This window comes from Lemur catta, chromosome 1, assembly GCF_020740605.2.
Source record: "Lemur catta isolate mLemCat1 chromosome 1, mLemCat1.pri, whole genome shotgun sequence".
Lineage (NCBI taxonomy): Eukaryota > Metazoa > Chordata > Mammalia > Primates > Lemuridae > Lemur > Lemur catta.
In genome coordinates this window covers 132,159,300-132,183,127 of record NC_059128.1, presented here as the reverse complement: position 1 = coordinate 132,183,127, position 23,828 = coordinate 132,159,300, and the positions used below count along the sequence as shown (strand labels likewise).

At 37.0% G+C, this 23,828-nt stretch overlaps 1 protein-coding gene across 8 annotated transcripts in view; it reads left to right on the top strand.

Annotated features, from left to right (window-relative positions):
* The window catches only part of NEBL (nebulette), a 326,459-nt gene that overhangs the window by 297,079 nt on the left and 5,552 nt on the right, over window positions 1–23,828 (top strand). For 5 of the 8 annotated variants that reach the window (XM_045534548.1, XM_045534488.1, XM_045534496.1 and 2 more), the window contains 2 exons: window positions 754–903; window positions 22,590–22,696. In XM_045534548.1, coding sequence (XP_045390504.1) covers window positions 754–903; window positions 22,590–22,696 — 257 coding nt within the window. Of the gene's footprint in view, window positions 1–753; window positions 904–22,589; window positions 22,697–23,828 lie in introns of those variants that run through there. The other 3 variants (XM_045534540.1, XM_045534519.1, XM_045534511.1) reach the window with 2 other exon arrangements.

The following is a 23,828-nucleotide window of genomic DNA, read 5'->3' as shown; positions in this document are numbered from 1 at the left end:
GTAGAAAGGTTTTCTATAGAGCATCGTACAAGTGTCCTTAAAATTGATCTCTGAGTTTTTAGGTCATGTAAAATAAGTAGTTTATATAGGAAGCTTATTTGACTTTAGACTGTATGTTTATAATTAAAAGCAAAACATGAATGGTTTGGGTATAGTGATAGCTCGATTTGAACTTTCAGACTTTCTTTGACAGGATCCAGTTTTTTAAACAATATAAATAGATATATCATTTAGGTTTTGCTCCATTTTCTGATTTCTACTCTATGTTTAATTGTTGACGTTAATAAAATTGAACACCCAAGGCAAAGTAGGGATTTTGGCATTTTTATTGTCAATTTGATCCACATAGTTAGCCAAACTGTGTCATTTAATTTTCTAAAAATAAAGGAAAAGCAACAAATACTGTGTACCTGGTAATACTTGAAATGAATTGCTTATAACTAGGTGTTATATTCAATGGAAATTTATTAGTTTGCCTGGGTTTTCTTGGTTCTTATCAATTTCCCAGTGCTTATCTCTCCTTTAAAATCTAGATTTAAAATGAGTATAAATGACTTTTAAGTCATTTATGTAGTTGATGCTATGCATGCTAAAATTTGGGAGTAGGTGACTAGAACTTTGTAATAGCTGAGATTTTGGATTATTATTTACTAAAAGATTGTTTTTATTCCATATTAAACTTTTAAGTAATCGGTTTCTTCTGTTTTTTTGAGTCCCTTAATGACAAGTATGAATGTTTTCCCTCCACTCTAGAAAAGGCGAGTCACTTTAGGAGACACCGGTCTCGATCTCATTCCAGCAGTACTTTTGGTACAGGTGTGGGAGATGACAAGTCAGAAATCTCTGAGATTTACCCTAGTTTTTCATGCTGCAGTGAGGTAACCAGACCATCTGATGAAGGAGGTACCAAACATTAACCACTTACAAAGAAAATTGATTCATTTTTTTTAATGTGTCACAAGAGTGCCTTTAACATTTTCTTCACCTTTGCATAAATATCTAGCTTGGGTTTATTTGAGAATTTAAAACTAAGTTTAGAAAGTTAATAGTCCTTTTCTTTTTTTTTTAAAAAAAGCTACTAATTTGCGTTTTTGCATGTTGTTTTTTATTCTTGTCTTACTTCACTGTTGTCACTGCAACTACATCTGTAAGGACAAAAGGGTCTTGGGATTTGCTATATGAGTCTGTGTCACGGGGTTGTAGGTGATGGATGTCCTAGTGGAAACTTGAGTTCTGCGTAGTTTATATCTGATTTCCATTAAGGAAAAAGAAATTGATCTTACAGTCATAGTAGAGTGGCTAAGAGGTTGCAATGAATTTGTGTGTGTTTAAATATTGATATCATTTGCAGAGTTAGATATTGCCAAAAAGATATTAGGTTTAACACTTGGGATCTGAGAGTTTTTTTTTTTAATGGAAAATACAGTTGATTGTTAATAATATTCTATTTTATATCCCACCCTTTTCCTCTATCTTCTCCTGTTTTCTGCATCCAGGCTGATGGGTTAGGTCTAGAACTTTTAGTGAATTTCTTTAGGATGTTAAACTAATCCTGTCTATAAAGCTGTCATTAAAGGTTAAGACTAAGGTGTTGCAATTTCTGGTTGTAGCTACGTTTTAGTGCCACGAGGAGGGAGAGAGGACTGAAGCCTATGAGAGCAAAAGGTCAACCACAAATATTATTTCTCTGAAATCCCGAAGGCAGAAAATTTTGAGGTTGAGCAACTTAACACCTTTGGGTAAAAAAGTAATGTGTGACTGACGAGATGATGAAACTATGAAAGCTTTTGTAATAATGTAATTGTTTTTTTGTATTCTTTACAACAAAATACTAATGAGAATAAAATCAGTTATATTCTATGCATCTTGAATTAGAAATTGGGACTGGCCTTAGCTTTGTAGAAAGTTTTTAAGGGTTTCCTTTCTCTGTATGTCTAATGAAATAATTATAAATTCATTTTGCTTTATTATAGATAAAATACACATAAGATCTCCCCTTTTTGTATCTGGTTTACTAGCAAAAGGTTCTGTAACTTCCTGATTTTCTTTTTTTTTTTTTTTGGTCTTGGTGTTATTGATTTCTCCATTCAGTGCCTTCCAGGGTTCTAGAGGTACAGAATAATGTTGATGCTTGATGAGATAAATAAAACCCAAAGCAAATACAAGAACTAATTCTGATCAACCTTCTCAAACATTACTCACAACACAGAGTTCTAACCAATATGCTATCACAGCTCAAACATTACTCAGTTCGGCATATTGGAGTTGACATCTCTCCCAAATGCAAAGTGCTACAGAGGCTTTGCTTCATGAATGACCCTTTACTTCATGTCTGTACACACCCACATGACATTCATTCATTTATCTACCAAATGTTTACTGAGTACTCTTTGTACACCAGCCAAGAGCTTGGATCTGGCAATGCACACAGCAGTAGGCAAAAGAGACATAGATCCATTGTGAGGGGCTTAGTGTGTTGCGGGGGACCCTGGCATTTAGCAGAGACTTACACAAATAATATATAATTATGAGAAGAGTTGGTACTAGGAAAGGACAGAATGGGAGCTGCAATAACAGGGTGATTCCGGCAGTCCTCGCTGTCAGGGAAGCCTTCTGCAGGGAAGGGATGTTTGTTTGCATTGAGATGTGAGTGCTGATAGAAGTTAACTAGGCCTAGGGGTTTTGGGGGAAAGTGTTTCTGATAGGGCAGAGCACAGCAGTGGTGTGTCACTGAGATGTGAAAATGGAGGTGTCATGTAGGCAATCAGAGTTCAGAGGAGAGGGCTGCACTGGAGATCAGTTTGCAAGTCATCCTCCCGTCTGTGATTAGGTCTTGGGTGAATCTGTGTAGAGAAGGAGAATTCAGAGACCTCATTCTGTGGAGGCCTCAGCTCCCTGTGTACCAGCAGACTATGCCCAGGACCACTTGTTTCATTGCATTCTCTCCTCCAAGGCTATAAAAACCCTGATCATTGGCTCAGATGATGACTTCCAAACTGATCTCTGGTGCAGCCTTCTCCTCTGACCTCTAATTGCCCACTGGATGCCTCCATTTGAAAATCTGCTGTTAGTTTATCACCTTTTTCTCTTCTCAAGCCTACCTTCCTTCCTTTTTTTTCTAAATTATTTCTAGCAGGCCTAGGTGGGAGGATTGCTTGAGCTCAGGAGTTGGAGACCAGCCCGAGCAAGAGTGAGACCACGTCTCTACTGAAAATACAAAAAATTAACCGGGCATGGCAGTGAGCACCTGTAGTCCCAGCTATTCAGGAGGCTGAAGCAGGAGAATCACTTGAGCCCAGGAGTTTGAGGTTGCAGTGAGCTATGATGACGCCACTGCACTCTAGCCTGGGCGACAGAGCAAGACTCTGTCTCAAAAAAAAAAAAAAAAAAATCTAGCAAAAGGACCCTATACTAAGCCAGACTGAATGAGAAAATATCTCCATTGGAAGAAGCTATAGATAAATATTCTTGCATTTATACTAGAATTTGAATAACATGGTTATGAGGGAATAATTACATTTTTTTAAATGGGGAAATTTTAGACTCTGTGGAAGGTGGCAGGAGGAGATTTTTGGCAGGGAGGTTTGGCTCAGTGACTCAAATAATGCCTTGTATGAAAAAGTTGACTCTTTGGAGTCATTTATAAATACCTGTCATTCTCAGGCATCTGTTATGAGGCCAAGAAGCTCTGTCTTTAGGGACTTATCCTATTTTAGAAAACAGATATTGAGGTAGGAAGCAAAAATATTTACCAATAAGTTTTATAACATAAACACAAGTAATGGTGTATCCACAAGATATCTATGCTAATTTGAAAAGATTTTAGGATACATGGGAATATGCTAAGTTTATTTAAGTGAAGCAAAGCACAGTCTACCAGTTGGTACCGTGTGTCCATATTCAAATGATTAGTGACATATCAGACCAAATAAGTTCAAAACCACCTCCCCACTCCCCACTCCTGACCTTGCTTCCAGAAATCTACTACTTTCCCAGGCTTCCCTGTTTGCTAAGTGGCAGCTTCACCTGTCCAGGTGCTGAGGTCAAACCCTTTGGAGTCATCCTTAACTCTTGTCTTTTACTCTCACCCTCATCCAGTCCACTGGTGAATCTTGTCAGCTCTGCCATGACAAAATTATCCAGAGTCTGACTGCTTGTCCCTACCTCCACTGTGGCCAGCCCTGTGTCAGCTTCTGCTACCTCTCATTTGGACGATCACAGTCACCTGCTGACTCGGGTCCCTGCCTTTGCCCTGGACACTCCGTGCCCTGCCTACCTCCTGCCCTGGTCTGTTCTCCACTCAGCAGCTGGAATGATCTTCTTGAAACCTCAGTCAGATCAGGTCACCTTTCTACCATTTCATTGTGAAGGTAACCCAAGTCCATACCACGGCATACAAGGCCTGCGTCTAATCTTGGGCTCTGGCATCTGCTCTGAACTCATTTCCTACCATTCCCAGTATTCCCATTCACTCCCACCATACTGGTCTCCTTGCTTTACTCAACATTTCCAAGAAAGCTCCCCCCCAGGGCCTTTGCACTTACTGTTCCCCCTGCCTGGAATACTCTCCCCACCCTAGATACTTGCTTTCCTAGCACCATTTTTCTTTGTGATTCAGCTCAGATGACACTTTATCAGAGACCCTCTCTCCCTACCAGAGGTAACACAGCATCCCTCCTGTCACTGGCTGTCCCCTTATTTACCCTGCTTTCTTTTTCTTCCTAACACCTGATGCCACCTGAGATACTCTGTATTGATTTGTTTATTTGTTTGTCTGTCTCTGCCTCACTAGACTATAAGCCCTCTGAGAGCAGGGATATTAACTCCTTTGTTGACTGTTGTATCTCCAGCTCTTAGAACGAGCACTCAGCTAACATCTGATGAAGGAATGAAATAGCCAAACTCACATTTTAAAAACTAGGACCACAGATATAAGTATGTGTGAGTATAATTATTTTTATAAAATGAAATTCTCTTGTGGAAGGCTTTCAAGAACCTTCTTACATTTTTGATGATCTTTTGATGTTTCAGTGACATTAAAGCATAACTGAAAAAACAACTAAAGTGGAAACATTCCCAGTGGGGTTTTTTTTTTCCTACTGGGAAAGGAAAGATGTGGTATCCATGACTTCTTGGTGGCTTTGAAATTCAGGGTCCCCTTTGAAACGTGTGCTCTGCTGGGCTCTGGTAAGAAGGTGCTGATTGACTGTATAGAAAGAGACTGTTGTGGTGATGACAACTGATTGATGAAAATCTTTAGTGTCTTTAGTAGTAACAGTCAATCACACACATTTGTTTAAATTCTAGCCTAGAAATTGAAAAGAATTTTCAACAATACTTGTTAGGGGTAAGATGAAGAAAAAAGAAAATGTGAAGTATTTAGAAATGCTATTTTTCTTCCAGATTTTGTGGATTCCTTCAATTTATGTTATTTATTTATTTTTAAAGTGTTAGAATTTTTGGTTCATGATCATCATCCTAGCACCACTATGGTAGATCATTGTAAGGATTGATTTCTTTTTCTTTTAAAAAAATTTTTTTAAATTGAAAAATAATAATTGTACATATTCAAGGGGTACATAATGATGTTTTGATACATAAAGTGATCAGATCAAGGCAATTAGCATATAGATCCCAGACATATATCATTTCTTTGTGTTGGAAACGTTCAATAACCTCCTCCTAGCTATTTGAAACTATATATTACTGTTAAGTATGGTCATCCTACAGTGCTGTAGCACACTAGAACTTATTCCTCCTATCTACATGTAATTTATGTAATAAAATATGTTATGTCCCAGAAAGATGTCCTTTAATACTCAGTTGTCTCCCTGTGGTTGAGGTGGTGTGTGTGGCAGAGGTGTCCTGCAGTGGCCGGAACCCTGAGCAGGAGGACGAAACACTGGACTGAAGTCCAGACGCTCTGGGCTCTTGAGGAGGTCATTTAACCCTATTAGGCTTAGATTTCAAACCTGTCACAGTAAAGGCATGGAACAAGAAGCTTTGTAAGATATTTTATATTTCCTAAGCCAATGCCATACATTTAAATGAACTCTTTCTTTTTCTTTCTCTTCCTTCTAAGTATGAAAATGTGTTTATGTTCTGAAAGTAGTCTGTGTTACTTTATGAATGAAGTGGCTGGGCAATTTTGAAGGTCACAGTTTTAGGTCCTTCTTATGAGTCAGAGGAAATTCTAATTGTTAGGACAAAGGGTTAAACCATCAGCTCATTTCACAAGTACAGCGTTTTCACCATTCACATTTGGTTTTCATGAGCATTAACATATAAGCCCTTCTCCTTTAAGTTTTTATTATTGTTTTAGTTATATGTTTCTCATGATATTTTCCCATCTTGCTTTGATTGCTGAATATTTTCATTTTCTTATGTGATTATTCTGAGCTTTCTTTACTTTTCGATCTACTTTCCAATATATTAAGTTACCAAAGGGTTTTCATTGTACATCTCTACTGTGTTACTTTGATTCAATAACAGATTTCTATTTAAACTTCATCCGATTTTGTTTTGATTCCTGAATAGTATTATTTGAAATTATCTTTATTGCCTGTTGGTATTAGATTCATTTAACTTATATTTCATTTGACACATGGTTTCTTTCCTGGAAATAATCCTGATGGTTTTTGCTTATTTCACTGTGAGGTTTGCTTTGATCTTTGTGTTTGTCTGTGGTTCACTTGCTGGCAACATGTAGCTGCTTCCTGGTACCACTTTGTGTTTCTTTGATTTTCTTTAACTTGCACTTTTCTGTTATTGTGAGTATTTTTTTGTGTTTGCAATCTCACCCAGTGTTTAACCTGCCTCAGTTTGAACTTGTATTCAGTTTTGCTTCAGGTATTTTACGTGTTTCTATCTACCTCTGGAGCATGAAAGGGTATGGCAGTGTAATGGGGAATGAAAAACAGATGCACTTTTCAAAATAGACATTTTCAGTTTTGAAACCTTGTGAACTTTCCCAGTTTGCCAGGAAAGGATCTTATCAGGATGAGCTAGTCCTGCCTTAAGTGACTGAAAGTAAGTTTCTGAATTCTGTGGCAGTTTAACCCACTTCTGCCTGGCTGTTCGTATAGCATTCCATCTCATGTAATATGTCTTCAAAAGAGTTTAGGTTTCAAGAGATGCTTTAGAACACTCTGGAACTCTCAGTGCATTGCCCATAGCATGCCAAGAGGGCATTGTACCAGTTAGGTAGCCAGTTGCCCTAGTGTTTTACTGGTACCCATAACTCCATCAGTTCTTTTCCCTAAACATCTATCTAGTATCTTCCATATGTGTGAGATGCTGGAAACACAGAAATAAAAGATACAGTTATCTTCTTCAAAGAACTCACATTTTGGTGGGTGAACCTGATGCACAAAAGCCATTGTGCTCAGTAAAGCGTTGTGATGGAGAATTGTGCAGGGTTAGAATTAGCCAGGTAGAGAAATGGCATAGGAGTGTTATAGGCAGAAAAATAGCGCTTTAACAGAGTGTAGCACACTGGGAACTTTGCGTGGTTTGACACAACTTGAGCCCAGGGTGTGTGTATGTCTAGCAGACAGGCTAAAGAGTGAGCCACGACCTCTGCAGAGCCAGGGTCAATTGAATATAGTCCCCACACACTTTCCTCAGCCTTTATCCTGCAGTGGCTTTAGAGGTTATTGAGAGAACCCATTACCTAGACTTATAGGTAAGTTGTGTCTCTTTTTTGGAGGTTTAATCAATATTGGGAGCTTTTCTATGAATCTGGTCCGCATTGGATGATTTAGATTCTACCAAGAAAATTGACTCCCTGGGCACCAAGAGATCAGGAGGCCTTCTTGGCAGTCCACTAAAAGGGCTAACAGTGTAGGAACAGTATTTTGGATTTTTATTTCAAAGATCACAACCTTTCTTTTTGTTGACATTTATCATTTATGCAGAAAAGCAGAAACACTAAAACCAAAGCATCTCCCTACTCTAACAGTTCCCAGACTCTCTGCAAAATATCCAACTGCTGGATGTTCAATAGGCATCTCAAATCTTATACCTGAAACCAAAATCTTCTTTCCTGTCTTCTTCACCAAACTCTCCGCCCACCTGTTCTAATATTTGTGTTCACCGTCTCAGCTGATGACTTGATCATGTAATATATCACCTTTCTCCCTCTCACCCTTCACGTCTGATCCATCTAGAAGACTGATGATGGCTCTCTTCAAAATGTATCTATCCCAAATCCAGCCACTTTTCACTACTCTCTCTGTGCCCTGAGTGAATCAGCGTCCTATCTCATTGAGATTGCAGAAATAGGGTCCTGTGCTTTGCACTTCCATCCTGCTCTCCTTGGTCTGGTCCCCATCCTAGCTGCAAGCATGTCCTTTGAAGAGATGCACCTGATCTCAATACATTCTTGTTCCAGAAACTCCAATGACTTCTAATTACAGTTACCCTAAAACCCGAAATCCTTGGTCTATACAGTATTGCATGATCTGGCTCTTGGTCATGTCTCCAATTTCATCTGCCACTGGTCTCCTGGCTCCAGCCACACAGACCTCCTTCCTGGCTGTTTCAACATGCCAGGCATTCTCCACCCTGGGGCTTTGCAATCACTGGCCCCTTTGCCTAGGACACTGTCTCCCAGGTGTTTTTGTAGCTTGCTCTCTTCCTTCCTTCAGCTCTCTGAATAAATGTCAGCTAATCAGAAAGTCTTCCCTTGCCTGCTCTACCTAGAAAGCACTCAACCCCCATAACTCTCTGTCCCCTTACCTGGCTGATGTTTTTCCCCCACAACTCTTTTTACTACCTGACATTTTGTTATGTATTAATTAATTAATATGTTGTTTGTGTCTGCCCCTGAATACAAACCCTATTAGAACAGGATCTTTTTCTCTGCTTTGTTCTCTATTCTATAACAACATCTAGAACAGTATCTGGATTATAGTAGCTACTCAATAAATATTGTTGAATTCATAAATATATTCAAATTAAAGTTTGATCTGAAATATAAATAAACAGCTTTGCTATGTGTGTTAAATCAATAAATCTTGGCATTAGACTTTAATTTCTTAGTGTCTAATTAAAGCTACTTTGACTTGAGGGTCACAGAGCAATAACATTTATTATAGTTGTTTTTTAAAAAGCAGGAATCTAAGATATATCACTGGAATGTTACATTGAAACTTATGTTTATTACAAAGCCTGGGTCAGCTAATGACCTCCCATAACCAAGAAGTCAGTAAATTAGTCCTATATTAACACTTCTATTCCCATATAAATATTTCCCATCTCAGCGTTTTGTTTATTTTACTTGTGACATCTGTCCTCAGTAGGGACTCAATAAAGAAAAGTGCCCATCTGATTTCTGAAACTCATACCTTTAGCGCAGCTTCTGTCCAGTGTACTCCAGTTTACTGTGAGATCATGAACTCTGGAGCAAGAGAACGAATGTGCCGTTTAGTTTTCCCTACAATACCCAGTACAGGAGCAGAAGGCGCAGTAAATGAATGGTGACGGAAGGGAGATAAAATGCAGGAATAACTTCTCATGTTCCCAGACTCAGCAAAGACCACTGGGATGTGTCCTAAGTTCCTAAGGACAACAGCCGTCATTCAATTTGCCTTTAAATTGAGAACAGAAATACTAAACATAGGCACAATATATAATAATAATGAACTGTTACTATATTTAGAAAGTGATGGATATAGATCCCATCAGCAGTGTTTCAAAATCTCTTTTATTATGAATAATATCCATAAGGTCACAACCCTTTGGCCAGTATTTGCATTGATTTTTAGGCTGATTTTCTTCTCCCATTGAGAATTCATACTTTGTGATTTATAGATGGCATTCTGACCCTAGTTCAGGGTTGTTGGTTTTTAATCACGGGCATAGTTTTAAAAGTAGGTAACCAGAACAACCTACTAGAAAATACACTCCTGGAAAAAGGAACCCTAGTACAATGTTGGTGGGAATGTAGATTGGTATAGACATAATAGAAAACAGTATGGAAGTTCCTAAAGTAATTAAAAATAGAACTACTATATGATACAGCACCTCTTCTGGATATATACTCAAAGGAGATGAAATCACCACGTGGTAAAGATGTCTGCACCCCCATGTTCATTGCGTATTTATCACAATAGCCAAGATATAGAAACAACCTAAATACCCATTGATGGAAGAATGGAATATTATTCAGCCTTAAAAAAAGTTTGCCAATATTTGTCAAAAACAAAAGTACTGTTTTAGTATCTTCAGTTAAGGTTAGGAAGACTTGAAGAATTGATTGAAAAACTAAATTTCTGTGGTGAAACTGATCAATAGGAAAATGAATTATTCCTTTATAATGTAAACCCCAATTAGTAGACTATCACATGATCATGTTTAACCATCTAGCCAGTACATCTAGCCTATAAGAAAGCACGTGTTATAAATTGTTAGAAAGTTTTAATTAGTTCTGTTACTCCAAGAAAAAGTTTCAGGCTTCTGATTGAACTTGGGGGTCTCCAGTCTATAATCAGAAAACCGAAGTAGTGGCTAAAAGAGAAATACTAGCAAGTTTATTTTAAATGAAGATAAGTAGTTCTAAATATTCCTTAGAGAAACTCGTATTCATAGTCTCAATAGAAATGGAATGAAAGAAATGTCGTAAGTTTCCCTTTCTGAGTGTGAATTGGGGAAAGGATCAAATCCTAATGAATAGCACTTGTGCCAGAATGCACACGTGTCTTTCATTGATTTGCCAAGATTCAATCAAAGGGTTCCACATGTGTATGAAGGAGAAACATCTGACGCTTAACATAGAAACAGTAAAACATTAAAAATATATTTCCTGTGAAGCTGAGTTGATTGGGAGAAAGAGAAGGTTTGATTTTCAGGAAGGCTATAAAGTGGTTATAGCATATGTGTCAAATGAGAACACTTTTTGAAAGAGCATTATACATTTTGAAGTGGCGTGCATGTAAAGGAGAAAACAGATATTCTTGTTTTTCATCAGGTTGAACATTAGCAAATGAAATTCAAATAGTAGTTTTGGTTTTCATAGATCAAAATTGATGTCCAAGTTAGATGCTAGACTGAATATGTATATGTATTTACATCTCTGTCTCACATGCAAGACAGTAAAGTCATAATGTTACCTCTGCAGTCACACATTTCACGGACTTTCTCCCACTTTCCATTTCAAGCAAGTGCCTGACATCCTCTTGCCCCAAGCCATAGGCAAGTAGGTCATGAGACTAGATCCTGACTTTACACGAACTCTTTAAAATTTCCATGCCCTGGAAATGATACAGCAGGGGGATATTATATTGAGTTTCTGCATTTTCCTTGGCCATTATCTCCTGTTGCTCAAATTCTTTATCATGCGCTTCATCTCTGGTGGCCAGATTCCCTACCTTTTATTGCCTGATCTGTTCTCTGAAATATTCCTAATCTGCCCATGCTACATTGTCCAGATATTCGGATCCTTGATATTTATCTTGCACCATATGCCTGACACATGTGCATTAAACTTGTTTACTAGTCTGTCTGTCAAGCTCTTAATTCTCTCCTGTCTAACTGTCATGATAAGTGTGTGCCCTGGACCACAGTGACCTGTTGCTGCCCTCCCTACCTGACAGGGACTCTTTTTACCTGCCTGTTTTTCCAGCCCCAGTCATTCACCTCAAACCAAGAACTTGGGGTCTCTGAGACCCAGAGAATCATTTACATTCATTTTCTCATATTCCTCTATCTTCAAATCATACTGGGGACTCATTGAGTCAGTTTCATATATGTCTATCTGTTGAAAAATATACACACTCATTCAATGTAATCAGTACTGAGGTGTGTCTATATATGATATGTAGTGTAGCTTGTAAGTAAGAATGTCTAATGTAAAACTTCATTTGGGAATTCCTTGTGGATCAATGATATTCCCTAAGAGTGAGCATTTGAATTGACTAGTTCAAGAAAAAGCCAAAGGCAATGCAGTTTTGAGTCTTTAAAAAATATATTACATCCGTATATCCAATAATTGCTTACAGAATATCCTCTGCAATGGCATAATGGGAATTTTATTGTACTCGAATAATGAGTCTTCATATGAAAGACTGATTTATACAACATTGGCAATGGGATTCACTGAGGAAAATCCCAATTTTGATGTTAGCTAGACTCTTCAATCATGGCATAATTTGTATCCACAAGCTAGTCTTAATGATATGGTTTACGTGAATAGAAATAGCATCTCGGTCTACCTGCTATTCTTACATTCTGTATTGCTTTTATTTTATCAAATAACTGCCCCAAATTATGTAGTTCTTGTCAGGAAACTACATTATGTATCCATACTGTACATTCATTTATTTGTTTTTGTCTTATTTTAGGAGATGGCTCACATATGTTCACGTTCACTCAGATACATACCATATGGATTTTGTGCCATGAGAATATTATTAAAGACTCTTTAATTTGGGGAAGAAATTATTTCCTTTTCCATCAGCAACAACCCTGCTTATATTTGTAGTTTGAGTTATAGCTACCAGTTGGGGAGTTCATCCTGGCTTAGAGAGCTACAGTGAGAAACAAATCTGAGAAAAATAAATGCAAGCTGAAATTCCTATCTAAATGTAGTAAGTAAATTGCCTAGATTATTCTGAAGCAAAATAGCAGGAATTCTTCAATCTAAAGCTATCTAGTCCTATTTAAACCATATTATGTCTTTGCTCAGTTCTGTCGGAGAACATTCACAGACTTATTTTTTCCACAAAAAAAACCAGTTAGCTTCGAAATCAAAACATACTGCTTTTCTGGGCTTGCGAGACTAATCAAGTTTAACTGGCAAATAATTTAAAAATGTAACAAATTTGGTATTTTCTAAATCTGTGAAAAATTATGTTGGTAATTTAATAGGGATTGCATTGAATCTATAGATTACTTTGGGTAGTATAGACATTTTAAAAATATTGATTCTTCCAATCCACGAGCATGGTATGGTTTTCCACCTATTTACGTCTTCTGCAATTTCCTTCCTCAGTGTTTCATAGTTCTCTCTATAAAGGTCCTTTACCTCTTTAGTTAAATATATTCCTAGATATTGTATTTTCTTTGTTGCTGTTTTGAAGGGTATTGAGTCCTTAATTTGGTTCTCTGATTGAATGTTATTGGCATATATGAATGCCTCTGATTTGTGTGTATTGATTTTGTAACCTGAGATTTACTGAATTCATTAATTAATTCCAGGAGTCTGTTGGTTGAGTCCTTGGGGTTTTCCAGATATAACATCATATCATCAGCGAAGAGTGAGAGTTTGATCTCTTCTTCCCTATTTGGACACCCTTGATTCTGCTCTCTTGCCTGATAGCTCTCGCAAGGACTTCCAATACTATGTTGAAAAGTAATGGAGACAGTGGGCAGCCTTGTCTGGTTCCAGTTCTGAGTGGGAATGCTTTCAATTTTTCCCTGTTCAGTCTGATGTTGGCTGTGGGTTTGTTATATATGGCTTGTATCATTTTTAGGTAGGTCCCATTTATGCCTATTTTATTAAGCGTTCTCTCAATATTTAGGAACTGCAGAGTCCCCAAAATATTATAATATTTTAGAAGTTCTTACCTGAGACAACTAAGCCAACTATAGAAATGAAATGCTGAAATCTAATGTATGTATGTGTAGTTGATAAAGTACAAACTATATATTTCCTTTTGCAGTTAGCAGGTGATAGTCTTTAAATATTCAATTTTTATTTTATTTAAACAATGTTATAAATCTGATTATTTAAACTTAGGGAAGAGAATAGTAATATCTTGGGTTTAATTGTATTTTCAAGTAAATCCTTAATATGTTTATGGCAATAACGCTTATCACTGTTCTGATACTGACTTGGTGTGGGGAGGACACTTTTTAGCCAGGGTTGTGCAAAATGATTTTGAAGATGGTTAGGTGCTGTCATTATAGGGTCATCGTTACTTGGTGGGAAAGTGATTGAAGTCACATTGGGAGATGTGATAGTGAACATAGATTTGAAATTATTCATACAGGATAAGGTGACTGAATAATTGCCCTGGATAAAACAGGTTGGTATTAGCAGTAGGAAGCAGAAACAAAGATTACACACACAAACACACAGCGCGCGCTCACTCGTGCGCTCTCTCTCTCTCTCTCTCTCTCTCTCTGTCTGTCTCCAGAGGCTTGTTAGATGCCAGAATGACCCTCAAAAGAAATCTAAAAGCCATTGCTTCAGAGATGATGCTACTTTTGTGATTTGAGTTTGCTTTTCCAAGAATGAATGAATGGTTGTCTCCATAATTCCTTCCAGAGATGTTCTAGCATACCTCATCAGACCACATACACATAAACTTCTTTGTGAATGTATTCTCCAGAGTTTGCCACACATAAAAAAAAAATTAATGACACATAGAGTAACCTCTGCGAGCCTAAGAAGCCTGGCTTGCATGTGTCCCCAGGCATTTAAGCTCAGTTTTCTTTGCCCCTCCCTTGCTCTTCCTCCCATTCCCTCCTGCAGGAAAGTGTGGCTGCCTGCTCTTCAAATCAAGTCTTCTTACTCCTAGAGGCTTCTCTGCTCTCCAGACCAAAGTGCTTTTGCACTTTTCTGCATTCACAATGGTTATTTGGAAATTAATTGCATACTGTCTTGTTATTTCTTTCATGATCATTTTGGCTTAGTATTGTCAAGAGTTAGGGTTCTGGAGTCAGATTATTGGCATTAAATCCTGGCTCCCACTCAGCTCTGATATTTGACCAAGTTACTTCACCTGCTAACTTTCAGATACGTTATCTGTGAAAAGGGGATCATGGTGACCATATACCAGCTAAAGCATGTGACAGGCTAAGCACAGGGCCTGGCACATCGTAAGTAAGGGAACTGGCCATCCCAAATTGCCAGAGACTGAGAGTGTTCCCGGGAATCAGAACTTTCAGAGCTAAAACTAGGAAAGTCTTGAGCAAACAGAGTTATAAGCATTTAATTTATATTATCAAACTTTTATGGTATGCATACTTTGTATTTCTGGGGAAGCAGAATTTTATGTTACATCTTTACCCCCATTAACTTTCGTAGGCGGGGACACACCTAGGTGCTTAAATACTTTTATGTATATTGCATTTTCTTAAAAGAGATTTGCAGGTTGTACAACAGTGGGGATGTATTTAATACCAAAGAATTGTACACTTAAAATAGTTAAAATGATACATTTTATGATAGATATATTTCACTGCAAAAAAGAGATGTACAATCTTCGAGTGATAATAGTAATAATGTTGTTATTACTATAATATAGTAATATTCTATATTGCTGTAAGTACCATAGGTTACATATAGTAATTGCAATAAAGTTTAGTTAAAATTGGAAAATTAAAACAAAGATAATATGGGAGTCTAAGAGGAAAAAATTGTTGGGAACCTAGTATTGGCTTGGGAGATAATTTTTGATTTTGCAAAAACACTTTTTGGTTACACAGTCCTCCGTTTTTCTCAGCTGGTGACCAGGTCCTGCTCTGGTCAGCTCCCAGAGAGTGGGGTCTGCTCCCCCTTGCTGCCTTGTGGCGATGGTCCTACCAGGTGTTGTGCATTAACCTCTGAATTATTCTATGATGAGCTTGCTCTTGACTTAGATTTCTTCCCACAGTCCCTGGTTGCATCTTGAGTCCCAGCTTTAAACAATTGCCTCCACGAACATTGGAAACAGGACACCGGGGAACTGGAGAGGGAGCTTGGGAATAGCATGTTTAAAATAGGGACACATATGTCCCTAAATTGTTGTCAGGTGAGGGAGAAGGAAGCCAATGGTAGTTCAGTAGTTCTGCATTGTGGCTGCCAATTGGAAAAAGTAAAACACCAATACCCAGTTTCCCCTACTGCCACCTGAGATTCTGATTTCATTGGTCTGGAGGAGCTGGACATAGTATGTGTTAAAAGATCCTGATTGAATTTAATGTGCATTTAAGGTGGAGACCACTGCAAGTAACTGATCCTTCACTGTCCTTAGTCCGTAATCTCCTTTCCTTCCTTCTCATAGTTCGTTGCCTCTGCTGAGAGCTGCAAATTTAATATATAAAATAGTAATGATTGCTTTTACTTTTACATATGATTTCCACAGTTTGAGCCATTATTTTGTATCACAATGATGATTAGGCATGTCTTTAAAACTTGGTGGTTTAAATTTAATTATAGATCATTTCCTTTTTGTATTAAAGGCTGTGTCTTCATAGTTTGTTATTCAGCAAGCTTGTTTCGTAGGCAGTTGCCTATTCCTACCTTATAATTAAGAACTAGCAAACTAAAACCTAAAGGCAGTATGGCTCGTTTCTGTTTTCTGCAGGGAAGGAAAAGGATTTTCTGTCACAGTAAGGATTCTCTCAGATGAAAAAAAAAACCATCTTGTTGCTGGATTCAGCATAGACTTTGTGGATTTAGTTCCCATTTAAGGCTTGTGGGGAGAATCAGATGCCAATAGGACTTGAGACTCTGACCTGAAACTCTTAATAACATGTATAAAAGCTATTAGATCCTAGCACTCTGGGAGGCCAAGGCGGGTGGATCACTCGAGGCCAGGAGTTCGAGACCAGCCTGAGCAAGAGTGAGACCCCGTCTCTACTAAAAATAGAAAGAAATTATCGGGCCAACTAAAATATATATAGAAAAAATTAGCCAGGCATGGTGGCGCATGCCTGTAGTCCCAGCTACTGGGGAGGCTGAGGCAGTAGGATCGCTTAAGCCCAGGAGTTTGAGGTTGCTGTGAGCTAGGCTGACACCACAGCACCCACTCTAGCCAGGGCAACAAAGCGACACTCTGTCTCAAAAAAAAATAAAGAAAGAAATAAATAAAATAAAAGCTATGAGAGCACAAAAGTCCACATCATGGGCCTACTATATTACCACGTAGCTCAACCACCTTAATCATGGAGTAGATGGGATTTAACTAGGATAAAGCTAATTATTTAATATTTACTTCAAAATTAGCAACATCTTCATCATTTCTCTTTTAGCAGTGTCTCTTTGATTGTCCATATAGGGATTCTTTGTCCTAAAAACCAAAAGCAAAACCTCATTAAATTCTTTGACATGCATTAGCTCATAAAACCATAGTTGTGTTAGAAAATATGACAGTATTCCTATGACAATATCTTAGACTCTTTATTGGAAAATTTCTGAAGGATGATTTTTTCCTTTTTCTGGATTTTTTTTAAACAAGTAAGCCTATAAGAAAAAACCCCAAATTAGTTTCTCCATTCATGTTATATCTATAGTTAGTCAATAAAGTACTTTTTTTTTGATGTTTGGAATTTGGCCATCAACCATTACTCTGTTATCACTGTGGGGCTTTCACAATCTCTACTTTTTCTATAATGTCTTGAGACCTTCGCTGTGGCTTCCCTATATGAAGATAATTATTCTGCTATCTTCCTGCTTAATCGCTCAGTCTCTATTTTATTCTGTAAAGTGGGAATGATACCTATTTTATATAGTTGTGGTGGTTAAATGACAACATACAAAGCACCATGCACACCAAGGATATTTAAATAATATTCTCTTCTTTCACTTGCTCTGGGTACGTTCCTCCAAGGTGGACTTCTTTTTGGGCACTTTTCTCTTTTTATTGTGCATATATTTCTTCCATTCGTTTACTCCAATCTTTATGTTTACATATATCTTCTCCTTTGTCCAGTTTCAGACTTGTTAAGTCTCTTGAAAATGTTCTCTTGTCTTTTCATCTTCTGTTTTATGATCTCTATATCTACCCACTTCTTTTTCTTGGTCTTATCTCCTTCTATTTTAAGAATAAACATTAAAGTGAAGATATTCGTATGGGCTGCTGGTGGAAAAACTTTATTGCGTAGTTGAAGAGACATTTGGGTTTTGTTAATATTGTAGGATATTCCAAATAGAGGCTGAAATGCTTAGAGCTTTATTCAACTTCCAGATCTTTGGTTAATAAATCTTACCATGTGAAATGAAAGTTGAGTCACACTCCTGTGTATTGTTGTCACCTTATGATAACTAAAGCTATTGTTTGTGGCTTTAACGTTATTGAAATGAAAAACCTTCAACCTCAGGACTCTTTGTTTGAAAATCCATTGTACCTTTACCATCATCCATCTATACTGGTGCTAATGGTGTCTGACCACTAGTTTAATAAAGAGGGCACTGTGTGTTTTTCTCCTTGAAAAGAAGTTCTTGTTTGTTGCAAAATTAACCAAACATCTTGCTTTTTCAAAACCTTTTGAACTCCATATTTTCATGGAAGAAACCATATGTGGAATAGCTATTTCTTAACCAAATTATCAATAAATCCAATTTCCAAAGCCATCGCTTTAAACTTTCTTTTCCTTGTTTTCCTTATGTTTCCAACAAAGCATTCATGTTGCCTAAGAGTAGAAAAGCAATGTTCATGCCTCTTTGTAAATTGGCATTTGCTTTTACTCAGTTGATTCCTCTAGGCTCTCTGTTATGTTTTTCATAACCCTAATAGGAGCTTCCTAAAAACTCTTTTATTGCACATGGTATAAGATAGATAACAAAGTTTTATAATCTCAAAGGAACTTTTCATTAAGCAATTCAGCCAGAGAGGGAAATGAGGGTAACTGATAAAGGCATAAAGAGAAAACATAAGGGCAGGATGGATTATATTTACTGCAAAGTTTCTCATTCTAAACATTCTTCCCTGCTCTCTCCAACATACACACACTGAGGACTAATACATTACTTTCTTTTCATGCTGTATTTGACAGTACCACAGATTCTCTTTGAAACTCAGATATGAGCAATTTAGTAGGCATGAACATACCTGTTTTTTGAAAGCCAAAGTTAGAGAACATTGCTAAACAACATTCTTGAATTGCCAGTACTTGTTGGCTCTAAGCTGGGATTGTGATGTATGAACTGTGTGAACATAAATGTATTACGGAGTATGAGATGGCATATTTTTTCCCTGTCCTTTCTTGGAAGTTTTCCCAAAATATTTTAAGGTGGTTGTACTGAACTCCGTCCATCAAAAATTAAAGTTCCAGCCAGGCGCGTTGGCTCACGCCTGTAATCCTAGCACTCTGGGAGGCCGAGGTGGGTGGATCACTCGAGGTCAGGAGTTCGAGACCAGCCTGAGCAAGAGTGAGACCCCCGTCTCTACCAAAATAGAAAGAAATTATCTGGCCAACTAAAATATATATAGAAAAGAAAATTAGCCGGGCATGGTGGCGGATGCCTGTAGTCCCAGCTACTGGGGAGGCTGAGGCAGTAGAATCGCTTAAGCCCAGGAGTTTGAGGTTGCTGTGAGCTAGGCTGATGCCACAGCACCCACTCTAGCCAGGGCAACAAAGCGACACTCTGTCTCAAAAAAAAAAAAAAAAAAAAAAAAAAATTAAAGTTCCTAGTTGAAAATACTGTAACAATAGATTTGTTTTAATTTTTAAGTGAATTTACAGAGATGTTTATATTTAATCTTTAAAACTTACAAATAGATTCAAGAAGTAATTAATGCAGCAATGACTGGGGTATGCAGTCTGAGTCATTGACTTATTTATTTAGTTGGAAATGCCCTAAGTATCTAGAGCCATTTTCTTAATTGAGTAAAGGGCCAGGTGCCCAGGGCCATCACTGCTTTAGGAGGGCAATTGTCACTCCTCTTATTCCTGGCATGCTGTGGATATAGTGGACAGTGATAACTATTAACATTTATGGAGGCTTACTATGTGACAGGAAATGCAGTAAGCCCTGTGCACACATGAACTAATAAATATTTACTGAGAGTTGAGGGAGTGAATAAATGTCCAATGCTTCTAGCTTTTAATACAGAGAAAAGCCTCTTTTACTCAGCTAATTAAGTGGGCCTGGATATCTCTGGGAATTTCATTTTTTTTTTCTTTACAAGTACATTCTGACAATATCCTTGACATCTCTCGACAGTAAATATTTAAATTGAGTTGACTATGTTAAAGAGTGCTGTTTTCTGAAGTATTTGATGTTTAATGATGTTTTAATAACTTTCCATTATACTATAATTCAAGTGAAGATCTTGGCAGTTTCTCTTTGGTGCCATATCTGGACATTTTGTAACAACATTGTAAGATAAATTCATTCAAACACTATTTTAAAAAGTCCCCACTCAATCTAATATAATTATCATCTGGAGAACACATTAAGTGATTTGTAATTTTCTCATGATTAAATTTCTTTAAAGTATTGATAATCTCACATATCATTAGAGTGAATTTGTCACTTATAAAATATTAATTATTCACATCACCCAAGAATTACATCTTCTTACTCCTTTTATTATAAAAACTGTCCTGATTAAATCAACACATTATAATTAGTTTATATGCCCAAACTGATTGAACAAAAATGGCAAAATCTTATGGATTTTATAGCACATATAACATATAAATTTGACTAATGTATCATATAATTATTAAAATCATAATAGAAGGCATGCTACTAAAATACTCTCATTTATAGCCCAGGCTCTGGTTACAAATATTATGCTTAAAGATACAGAGGAACACACACAATCATATGTCTACTGATTTTGTAGGGTTTTTAATCTAGTTTTTCTCTAGAATTCAGAGTTGTTTAAAACAGAAACTATGCCTTTTGATTTTTTATTTTTAATTATTATCAGTAAATAATTGTTATGTATATTTATAGGGTGTTTGTGATGTCTTGATACAGGCATATAATGTGAATTAATCAAATTAGGGTAACTGGGATATTCATCACCTCAGGCATTTATCATTTATTTGTGTTAGGAACTTTCCAACTCTACTCTCATGGTTATTTTAAAGTATACCCTAACTTATTATTGATTATAGTCACCTTGTTATGCTATCAAATATTGTTCATTCTATCTAACTATATTTTTGCACCCATTAACCATCCCCACTGTATCCCTCCCCTCCCTTCTATCCTTCCCAGCCTCTGGTAACTGTCATTCTACTCTCTGTCTCCATGAGATCAATTGTTTTTAATATTTAGCTCCCACATATGAGTGAGAACATGGGAGATTTGTCTTTCTGTGCTTGCCTTATTTCACTTGATACAATGTTCTCCAGTTCCATCCCTGTTGTTGCAAATGGCAGGCTTTCATTCCTTTTATGGGTGCATAATATTCCATTGTGTATGTGTACCACAATTTCTTTATCCATTCATCCATTGATGGACGCTTAGGTTGATTCCAAATCTTGGCTATTGTGAATAGTGATGCAATAAACATGTGAGTACAGGTATCTTTTCAGTATACTGAATTCTTTTCTTTTGGATATATATCGAGCAGTGGGATTGCTGGGTCATATGGTAGTTCTATTTTTAGTTTTCTGAGGAACCTCCATGCTGTTCTCCATAGTGGTTTCTCTAATCTCCATTCCCACCAACAGTGTACTAGGCCGCCCCTTTCTCCACATCCTCACGGGCATTTGTTATTGCTTTTTTGATAAAAGCCATTTTAACTAGAGTGAGGTGATATCTCATTGTAGTTTTGATTTGCATTTCTGTGATGACTAATGATGTTGAGCATTTAAAAAAATATGCCTGTTGGCCATTTGTATGTCTTCTTGTGAGAACTGCCTATTCAGATCCTATGCCCATTTTTTAATTGGATTATTTGATTTTTTCCTGTTGAGTTGTTAGAGCTCATTATATATTCCAGTTATTAATCCCTTGTCAGATGGGTAGTTTGCAAATATTTACTCCCATTCTGTGGGTTGTCTCTTCACATTGTTGATGTTTCCTTTGCTGTGCAGAAGCTTTTAGCTTGATATGATCCCATTTGTCCCATTTTGCTTTGGTTGCCTGTGCTTTGAGGGTATTACTCAAGAAGTCCTTGCCCAGACCAATGTCCAAAACAGAAACTGTGCCTTTTGAATATCATAATTAATGGTGAGGACAGTGTGAACTGAGTGAATACTGTTTCAATATTACTTTTTTAATGTAGAAGGATAATGTTTATGAAATTCTTTAAGTGGTTTGGTTTCTCAGGCTTTGTTACATACTCAGCTGACTTATTTAGTCTTGACATATGGCCAAAATAAAATGAAGAATTCACATATTCTAAGTAAAAGTTTTTTTTAAAGAGTATAGACTTATTAACTGCTGAACAAATAATATGTTGCTAAACATACATTATATTTATCATCTTTGTAAAGGTAACATTCAGCTATTTGTTTTGAAATATTGAGAGTATTCATTATATGAGAAGAACTCTATGAAAACATTTATACTTTCTCATTGATTTGGTAATCCAATTAAATTTTTAAAAAATTCTTATTTAGAGAATTCCTAAAAAGATTACATGGTCAAATAAAAACACAATTTTGTTAAAGGATTATGGGAAATTTTTTTGTGTTTGTTGTTTTAACATAACATCTGCAATAGAGTAATAAAACTATTAATTTTTAAAATGTGTTTTAATTGCATGCTAAATTGATTTTCTGTATATGTCCTTAATTACTGAGATGTATACTAATCTAGAGGTTTCTTATAACACTGTTACCCAAATTTCACATGACTCTTAGAATGGCATTTTGTTTCAGAAGCTTCTAGCAGAGCATGAAATCACTTTCAGGGCTCGGGCAGGGTATTTTGAGGCTAACTTTAAGGAATCTTTGCATGTGTGTTTAACGTACAGCACCTGTGCTTCCTGGAGCCTATCAGCAAAGCCATTCCCAAGGCTACGGGTACATGCACCAGACCAGTGTGTCCTCCATGAGGTCAATGCAGCATTCACCAAATCTAGTAAGTATCAAAGTCTTCCTCCTCCTCTGGTCGTCCCATTTCTCCTCAGACATATCAATACATGTGGAATAGAGTTGACTTGAATACTGGACATTTCCCTGTGAAGATAAATGATGATGTGTTGCCACTTATGCGGGTTTTTTGAAGGAAGCAAACAACTTACAGAGGTAAACTGTTGAGAAAGGCAGGCATTCATAAGTGTTATGTAAAACAATAAGATCTACAAAGAATCTATCAGCACAATATCCAAGTGTAACTTCGTGATTAGTATTAGCCAATTAAGATCTTTATTCAAGCCTGAAGAGCATAAATATTTGATGGTCATTTAAATAAGTTAATCCTGATGTTAATCAAAATGGCCATAAAAGCCAAATGTGTCTTCAAATCCCCCTGTTGGGAATCTTGAAGTACTGGTTCATTCATTCAGTGTAAAATTTGGAAGCAGTGTTCAAGGTCATCTGGTTACACTTGGCATCTCATGCTGAAAATGCTTCCCCAAGCCTTGACTCCATCCCTTAGCCTTTGCCTGAACTCTCATAAACAGGTAACTCTTCTAAGCCACGAGGAAACTTGAACTATTGTAAAGTTCTTTGGGTCCCAGCCAATTTCCTCAGTCTATAAATGCACTTGATTTTGAGATTGTCTGATGTTAACATTAGCGAAACGCTTAGCCTGAAACAACAACAAATATAAGAAAACTCAGTTTAACTTTTCCTCATTATAGTAGGGATTTCCTTCCATGTACCTCAGTATTCAGAACATTTATTTATAAGCTAAATTTCTCCCTTGGCAATACAAAAACCTATGAAGTGAGTGTAGTAGGACTTTTTTTTTCTTTTTATTTGCTTTACATATTTTTAAGAGGAAACAAAAATTCTTAGTACTTACAAAAGTTTATTGCCAGGGGAGACCCGGACCTGTCTACCACTACGGCAGGTTTTGTTTTCTGAAAAATGTAGAATCAGGAGGATCCACATAAACTAAGCTTTCTGGGTTATCTGAAGCTGAGGGGAGATGGCTTTATCATTCCAAAACCTACTGTTTTGATGGGCTGGCTGTTGCATTCAGTGGCTTTCCATATCCCCATTCTTGCCCCCAAATATTATGCTTTTTGCTAGACAAGAAAACTTGA